At 42.2% G+C, this 8,175-nt stretch overlaps 2 protein-coding genes across 7 annotated transcripts in view; one reads left to right on the top strand and one right to left on the bottom strand.

The window, feature by feature from the left end:
- Positions 1 to 99: 99 nt before the first annotated feature.
- Positions 100 to 2,139, top strand: LOC124329122 (phenylalanine--tRNA ligase, mitochondrial-like). Its single transcript, XM_046788146.1, has 8 exons — positions 100 to 345; positions 413 to 660; positions 722 to 950; positions 1,007 to 1,160; positions 1,228 to 1,359; positions 1,445 to 1,605; positions 1,681 to 1,800; positions 1,866 to 2,139. The coding sequence occupies exons 1-8, from the start codon at positions 265 to 267 to the stop codon at positions 2,031 to 2,033; spliced, it is 1,293 nt and encodes a 430-aa protein (XP_046644102.1). The 5' UTR covers positions 100 to 264; the 3' UTR covers positions 2,034 to 2,139.
- A 148-nt stretch (positions 2,140 to 2,287) lies between these two features.
- Positions 2,288 to 8,175, bottom strand: part of LOC124328975 (mucin-17-like) — a 30,337-nt gene continuing 24,449 nt past the window's right edge. The window contains exons 9-22 of one of the 6 annotated variants that reach the window (XM_046787819.1): positions 7,274 to 8,103; positions 6,000 to 7,206; positions 5,548 to 5,928; positions 5,348 to 5,482; positions 5,167 to 5,292; positions 4,968 to 5,094; positions 4,786 to 4,888; positions 4,504 to 4,722; positions 4,394 to 4,424; positions 4,241 to 4,325; positions 3,958 to 4,032; positions 3,720 to 3,801; positions 3,276 to 3,429; positions 2,288 to 3,033 (exon numbers count right to left, since the gene is read on the bottom strand). In XM_046787819.1, coding sequence (XP_046643775.1) covers positions 3,026 to 3,033; positions 3,276 to 3,429; positions 3,720 to 3,801; positions 3,958 to 4,032; positions 4,241 to 4,325; positions 4,394 to 4,424; positions 4,504 to 4,722; positions 4,786 to 4,888; positions 4,968 to 5,094; positions 5,167 to 5,292; positions 5,348 to 5,482; positions 5,548 to 5,928; positions 6,000 to 7,206; positions 7,274 to 8,103 — 3,563 coding nt within the window. In that variant the 3' untranslated portion in view covers positions 2,288 to 3,025. The remainder of the gene's footprint in view (positions 3,034 to 3,275; positions 3,430 to 3,719; positions 3,802 to 3,957; positions 4,033 to 4,240; positions 4,326 to 4,393; positions 4,425 to 4,503; positions 4,723 to 4,785; positions 4,889 to 4,967; positions 5,095 to 5,166; positions 5,293 to 5,347; positions 5,483 to 5,547; positions 5,929 to 5,999; positions 7,207 to 7,273; positions 8,104 to 8,175) is intronic. The other 5 variants (XM_046787821.1, XM_046787820.1, XM_046787823.1 and 2 more) reach the window with 5 other exon arrangements.

The raw sequence follows: 8,175 nt of genomic DNA, 5'->3' as shown, positions 1-8,175 counted from the left end.
CGGTGGCGCTGATGTCGTTCCTCGTCAATGGGAAATTTTTAATTTTTTTTATGACTTCTTTTAAAAGTTTATTTCATTTTGCATCGTATCGAATTTTGCGAATGAATCATTTTTCCGTTGATTTGAACACTGTTTTATTACACTTTTTATCCCATTACTTTTTATTAATGATGTGACTGCCATCTATCACTGTTACAGGAAGTTGGAATACATTTATTTACCATTATTGAATCCGAGTGATGAGAAATTTTACACGTGTACGTAATGACCCTGTTGAGGAAAAGTTTACGGTTTTTCGCTGTGCAATGTCGGAACTGTGCATCAAAATCTAGTCCAAATGTAGAGGTTGTATTTCATAAATTGAAACTGTGAGCCAATTGTATTTCATTTGTTACGTTGCACCCATAAACAGTTTACCGCCTCTACTGTTGACATCGATGGCAGAAAATTCAATCGGGACAAATGGACAAATGTCAATCCCAATATTTTGAAGTATCTCAACAGGAACTTGCACTTGAAACCTGGGCATCCTCTGTGCCTTCTGAGAGAGAACATAATCTCCTTTATGTACAAATCGTTTCCAAATCACGCTGGCAATCCAATATTCTCTGTCTTTGATAGATTAAATCCTATCGTCACTACCAAACAGAATTTTGACAGGTTCAACCAACGAATATTTTTATTAATTGTGAAATTGTGCTAATATATAGTGGTGATTCAGTTTGCTGATTCCTCAAGACCATCCAAGTCGAACACCTTCAGATTGCTACTACTTAAATAAGGATTTCATACTGAGGGGACACACTAGCTCTCATCAAGAAGAGCTGATTGCTAGTGGCTTAGATAGTTTTGTTGTCATGGGCGATGTGTATAGAAGAGATGAAATTGATGCTTCCCATTTTCCAGTTTTCCACCAGGCTGAAGGTGTGAGACTGTTTGCCAAACACCAAGTATAGATATTTAAAAATTAACATGAAATATAAAATAAATGTTTTACCCCCTATAGCTTCATGATATAGACAAAGAAAAAGTAGAGTTGTTCGAAGATGGAAAGCGTACTCCTCACAAACAAGAATATCACACTGAATTAACTTCTGATAAACTCCAACATGAATTGAAAACTTGCCTCACAAAGTTAGTCCATCACTTGTTTGGCAATGGTAAGTGATTAAATTTTTTTTTTAAATATTTAAATTTAAATTATGAATCAATTCTTTGTACTTAAAGATGTTGAAACAAGGTGGACAGAAACATATTTCCCATTTACCCATCCATCATTTGAATTGGAAGTCAAATTCCAAGATAAATGGCTGGAACTGCTGGGTTGCGGCGTGATTGAGCAACAAATTCTTTACAACGGTATCCACTTACGTCATTTGAGTTTTCATTACTGTGGACTAAAGTTTCAGATTTCGATTACTGATGAATGCTGCTTCACTTATAGCTGGTGTTCCTGACAAGGTTGGCTGGGCTTTCGGTCTCGGGTTAGAGCGCATCGCTATGCGTTTATACGAAATACCCGACATTCGTCTCTTTTGGTCTAATGACTCTGGATTTCTGAGTCAGTTTCAAGGTGCGACTCCCAATCAGAAAATCACTTACAAGGTACAAAAGAATTAGATTTTTAAATTTATTTCTGTCAACCTCTTATCCCCCCCCCCCCTCCCCCTCTGTATCCAGTCGATTAGTCAATATCCTCAGTGTTTCAATGACGTCAGCTTTTGGTTGCCTGAAGGAGGTATCAACTCCAGCGATGTTTACGAAATTGTCCGTGGCGTAGGAGGTGACATTGTTGAGCAAGTATGAATTTTAAAACGCTAGTACTCTGGAATAGAATTTTATATCTCGCATTGCCATCTTAAAAGGTTCGATTAGTCGACGAATTCCTTCATCCAAAGACAAAGAAGCGGAGCCAATGCTTTCGCATCATCTATCGTCATATGGAGCGTACGCTGACTCAGGCAGAAGTCGGCAAAGTCCATGAACGAATTAAAGCGCAACTCGCTGCTGATTTAGGAGTAACTTTACGTTAACACACTCATGTGTATGCAGTCACAACCTGGTGAGAATTGAGCCTTTGACAAAATAAACATATTTATTAGTTTTGGCGATGTATTGAAATAAACATTTCAGCGTAGACCAAGCTTTATACAGGCATTTGTGATTTTTTTTTTTTTTTTCAAGGGATCAATCCGGATAAAAGAATAATACAAAAAAATGTTTTAGTGTAGGGACACTCTTGTCAGGAACGGAAAACAATTCACTGGATGTTTCGTGTGTTTTTTTGAGTCCGTCTGAACATGATTAAAAAAAAATTGGTCCAGCCAAAGGTTAGTTGTTACAATTTTGTTCTCCTCAGCTAAATAGATTTTTTTTGGGGGGGGAGGGTTGGAGAAGGGAATATTAAAAAAAAAATTACTTGATCTTTATCCTCAATGATTGCCATATTTTTGGTGATTTCAAAAATTGTCACCGGAATCGCGCCCAAACATTAAAGTTATGCATATAAACAGATAAAAGATATAAGATGCAGGGTGTTAATTAAAAACATTAAAAACATGTCCCCTTCTTTCTTTTTTTCTATGTAAAAAAAAAGGCATCAATTAAATGAAATGTCTTCTTTCACATTCAATAAAGTACAAATAAAAGAGTAAAAAAAGGGGGATACAGAGAAAAATGTGTGGTCGATATTATAACAATGCAAAAGTATTTTTTAAAAAATCTTTCCCGGCAGTTGAGCAAACACATCTTTTGCTTTCATTTTTTTTCTTCAGCAAGAAATGAAACAAAAAGCAGGAAAAAAAATGAAGAAATTCGTAAAAACCCAATCGTCTAATATATACTTTTAAAACTCTCTCTCTCTCTGCTTTTTTTTTTGTGTGCGACCTGCTGGGTTGTTACTTCAAATTGGAGAGCTGTCGTATCCGCTCACGAGAAAAGAAAAAAAAAACAATTGTTATTTCAAGATTTTCTGGCCACGATCATCCCGTATGTAGTGGTCTACAAAGAGTCGAAGTTGGAGTTGTCACTCTCCTATTTTGGAAAAACGGAAGAGAAAAACAAATTGAATCACGATTGTAAAAATACTTGATGAAATTTGAAAAAGCAGAGTATTAACTAATGTCAAGCGGTTAAGTCAACCAAAGCCAAATAAATCATCACCTTGATGATTGTTACAAGACCTTCTACTTTTGATTAGTCCAACAGAACACATGAATACATAAAGAAAACAAAAGGGACAGCTTTAGAAGAGCCCCGTACTTTTGGGGACTTACTCGGAAGGGATTTGTAGACTTTCGGACGGGTAATGGTGAACGGTTGGGGAAAAGAAAGCAACTGTTGAATCAGTGTTTTTTGACCAGGCAACACGGAGTCACGGGCACCAGCCGGATCCCTGGCTGACATGCCATCAGATTCCATAGCCGCAGCCTTGATTCGCATCATACAGTATCACAACATCATTTTTTTTTTCTCATTCAAAGCGGTTAATGTTTTCATTCTCGAAAGTTAATTATAAGAGACAGAGAAATTCAAGGAATGCAATGATCAAACTGCATCAAATAAAAGACGACGCGTGAGTCTACTCACGCTAGACATTGTTGACGTAATAAGTCATGCAATAAATATAAATATTTACATTGGTCATGCAGCATGCTAGTTATAATTTAGAATGAAAATTTAAAGAAAGAAAAGAGATGAATAATTCAAAAATGGCTTACATCACTTTGGTAGTATTGCGCAGGTCGCCTCGTTGCTGGTTGGATGGTCGTCTCATCGAATGAACGAACCTCCGATACAGTCCTGATTGCACGAAATTCATAAGAATCGAGTTAGAAAATTATACGAATAAAGATGATGACTAAAGTCGATGAAGAAGGAGAAGAATTTCGGAAAAAGGGGATGAAAAATAATTGTGCCAAGAAATACAGAATCGGTGCAATTATTGGTGCGCCTTACATGTCTACGTCTACAGCGACAGAGCTGTCGGCCTTTTCCTGTGCGTCCTTTTCCGCAGATTCCATATTTCCAAGGCTAACGGAGAGAGTGCCAAGAAATCAAGAGGACAGAGAGAAAGTCGAAGAGTTTGGATAGGAAAAAAAAAATAACAAAACGAAACTCAGAATAAGTCAAAGTGGAAAAGAAGGTAAAACGCAACCCCGTAGGTGATCCAGAAAAAAATGAAAAACGCCCCAAAACCAAAAAAAGATTTCCAATTTAATAATTAATTTAGAAATTCTACCTGTCGCGGAATTGTGAAGTGCTACTGACTGAAGTTCTTCCACCGGCCGAGAGTACTTCGCTTGAACGGGTGTCTGTCATTTTACCTAAAAATTTCATAGAAATTTAAATTTAGATTTTAAACCTCTAGTTGAAAAATTAAATTGAAAATTACCATCTCTATCCGGAAGAACTTTCTTGGGACCCTGAAGGAATCGAAACATAGAAAAATTGGTGGAATTCGTTTCGAGATTTGATTAAAAAAAAAAAAATATGTTAACATACGCGTCCATCAAGGTAATCCATCAACTGGTGTTCACGGTTGGGTGCAGCTTCACCTCTCTCGGCTGAGCTTGAATTGTTCCCGGATGCTGTGGTCGGGCCGTGTTGGTGTTTAGCTCTTGGAATCATTAGTCCCTCGCCGTAAGGCCGGTAGCTCTGAAGGGCAGGGCCTCCAGCTGTTCCGCGTGGTCCGCCTTTGCCATCCAAGGTGCTTGTTCCCTGCTGAATTAATTAGACATTTCACAATAAAACAATCTGCATCAATACAAAATCAATCAGTCTTACTGCGGCGAAGTTGTCGTTTCCGCTTCCCTCGCTGCTCGTATCTCCGCGAATCATGGCCGCTCTGTCAAGAGTTCCACTTGCTGGAACACTCGGACCCCTGTATCTGATTGAAATTTGAATAAAGTTAATATCGATTGTCAAACTATTGCACTTGTGCTTTCGTTGTGGGAATATCCACCCACCTGAGGAAAGAAGGTCCGCCAGTAATGGAGCCCTTGGCCCGTCGCGAACGTAAACAGCAAACAACAATGATGGCCGTAACGAGGAGGATCATGAAGATACCGACAGCCAGCACGACGATCATCACCACTATAAACCAAATGAAAATTGTTTGTAAAAAAAAATATGTAACCCAATAGTTTTGTGATTAATTAGACTCACCCTTCAGATTGATTTGGCATTCTTTGCCGGTGAACCACTTGTTGCAAATGCAACTCATTTCATTAGAAATTGGCTCAAAGACACATCGTCCATGTCCGCTACACTCTTCGCAATCTTGTCGTTCAGCTACAGAATAAACGGTTAGAATAATCTAATAGAAATCTAAAGAAAAAATGTTTACCTAGACAAATGCGACCATCCTCTTCAGAATCGATGTAGCCCGGTCGACATTGGCAACGGTAAGTTCCCTTTTCATTGATACAATCGGCGAATTCGGAACAATCGTGATGGCCTTCATGACTGCACTCGTCAAAATCTGAAATTTGATATTGATTTAATTCAATTGTACTTTCGCCTTTAATTTTATATCCCGATTTTTACCTTGAGCTTGAAGACTGTCGGTGAAACGAGAAGCAATAATGTCACTATCTCCAAGAATGTAGTTGTTTCGTTCTAGAGATTTCATCAACTTGTTCTTGAGTTCATCTTCGTCTTGTTGTTTCGCCAAATGGACAAAGAAATCGACCAAAACACCGTCACTCTGCAATTCACTTTCGCTGGTCGGATGGATGCCCATGACCTGGCTGTCTTGAATGGATTCAGACAGATCCGTGCTCATCAGCGCTTGTTTCAAGCCCATGCGAGCGTTCGATGCCAAACTGCGGTATTGTGGCGAAATTTCGTCCTTTAAGTTGTTGTCAAAATGCAACATGGTCCTGTTGATGCTTTCCAACACCAATTTCAGTTGGTAGGTGTAGGTTTCTAAATAAAAAGGAGAGAGCAATTAATTTAGAATCGAATTTGTCACGACATTCAGTTTCCATGAAACTTACTGGTGCAGCTTAGGAAAGGATCGGCACGGCTGTATCCTGGACGGCACAAACAATCGTGCTGGCCATTGGCGTAGACGCAAACCTCTGATTTTTCTTTGCTGCAACGTCCACGGCAACCGTCTTGGATGGATGAAGGTTGGTTGACGCTGAAAGATCCACCGAATCCTCCTCCTAAAACGACTTTGTTGCCCATATTGTCCATTATGACATCCTTGGCCATTGGAGGCTCAATTTCGGCAGCTGGAGTCGTCGAAGTGGTTCTAGATTTGGTAGTGCTAGTGCTGCTGCTGCTGCTGATGGCTTGCGGATGCATTGGCGGATTGGTTGGCGGAACGAACGGTGAGTTGGGCGGGAAAGTTAGGACAGGTTCCGCGATCTTTTCTTCCTCCTCTTCAATGTCTGGTGTGACTGGAGCGGCGGTGGTTGTTGGCATAGTTGTTGGCTCGACGTAAGCGATGGCGGTAGATTTCTGAATGATGGTAGAGAAGGCTGTTCGGCCGTCAGACTCCACTCGAGATACGAAAGTCGTAAATTCTTGACTATCGGGTCCCATTACGACGGAAGTAACACCGAAAGGTTCCTTCTTTTCAAGTGCGTCCATGTCGTGATGGACAAGTGGCCACTTGGGCTCGGATGTTGGAGCTTCAGATGGAGCGTTCTGGAAGACGGAAGGCATAATCTCGGTGGACGGACTGTCGGAGAAGATGTTGAGTGTTGGCGTGTGATCGACTTCGCCGCTCTCAGAGCCAAATGCGAATTCGTGGAGGGAAGGAGTCACTGATGTGGAAGAAATTTCCATGGCAGGTGGCAAACTAGCTGCTCCGGAAGGAACCAAGCCAGGCTGCAAAAGGCTGCCTATTCCTTCGATGTTGCCTCCTTCTGGTGATGCGGAAGGAACCAAACCGGGCTGCAACATGCTGCCAACTCCTTCTAAATTGCTGGCCGGGGTGGTAGGAGACAAGCCAGGCTGGAGAATGCTGCTCACACCTTCCAAATTAGCTCCTGACTCGGATACTTCGGTTGGCATCACGCTGAATTCTTCGACGTTAGATGGTTTAACGCCGACCGTGACGCTCAGTGACGGTACATTAAATACAGGGGTAGGATCGTTGGGTAGAAGAACAGTCGTTTGTCCGCCATTGATGATGTTGGTAGCAACAATCTTGTTGTCACCGACGATGGATGCAATCGTTTGCACAGCCGGAATCTAGAATCATGATTAGAGTTATTTATCATGATAATCTAATATTTGATCTAAAAAGTTTAGTATTTACCTGGATTGGTGGCGGGCGAGTGCCAGGTTGAGGAACGATGACATCTTCGCGTCTAGGAGGTAGTTGTTGCTCAGGTCGAACGACAGATGGAATAACTGGAACCAATGCTGGCACAGGTCGGATAAAGACTTGTCCAACAGCTCCTGGTGGCGGCTCTTCACCTTCTGGGACACCGACAATTCTCACCGGTTTACCATCGGGACCAGGGACAATCGATCCAGGACCAATCACGTCGACTGGTGGTTGAGGAATTGGGCCAGGTGGTGCTGGAGGAGGAGATGCTGGTGGTGGTGGGATTACCGATCCTGGCAAAGGTGGCACATTAATCTGTTGCCCATTGGCAGCAAAGAACTGGCCGTTAGCTGGGCGGATGGGCGTCTGGATCGGGCGGCTAGGTTCAATATGAGCGCGATCAATGTTGTTTTGGCCGTTCACGAAAGGAGGAGGAGGTGGTCGGACGCCTGGAACAGCTGTGGCCAATCCGCTGGTGCGGGTAGACGGTAGGACAGACTTGGGCTGATTGGGCATGCCAGTGAATCCCGTCTGCAGCGGTGGAGCGCTGAAGCTAATTGGCGCAGCTACTAGTTGCTGGGCTGGCTGACCAACTCCAAATTGCTGGCCAATGCTAGCTCCAGGACGAAGAAGAGGCGAGCCAGGTACCCCAGGTTGAAGTGGGACTCCGGGTTCAGGACGACGCAGAACAGTGGGTGGTCTCTGCGGTCGGTTAGGTGTCAGCTGCTGTGGCAGCTGCTGGCCCGGTCTTAATGGAATGATGTTGGGTGGCCGACGGCCTTGCACGTCGGGATTCTGTTGTAGAGTCTCAACACCTGCTAATCCACCGATAGGGATAAAGAGCGGTTCACGTAAGGTCACACGAGGATTAGAGGGAGGGAATGTGTTAG

The sequence above is a fragment of the Daphnia pulicaria genome, chromosome 3 (genome assembly GCF_021234035.1).
Source record: "Daphnia pulicaria isolate SC F1-1A chromosome 3, SC_F0-13Bv2, whole genome shotgun sequence".
NCBI classification, from domain to species: Eukaryota; Metazoa; Arthropoda; class Branchiopoda; order Diplostraca; family Daphniidae; genus Daphnia; species Daphnia pulicaria.
Note: the sequence above shows the minus strand (reverse complement) of the source record. Positions and strands in the feature narration are given on the sequence as shown.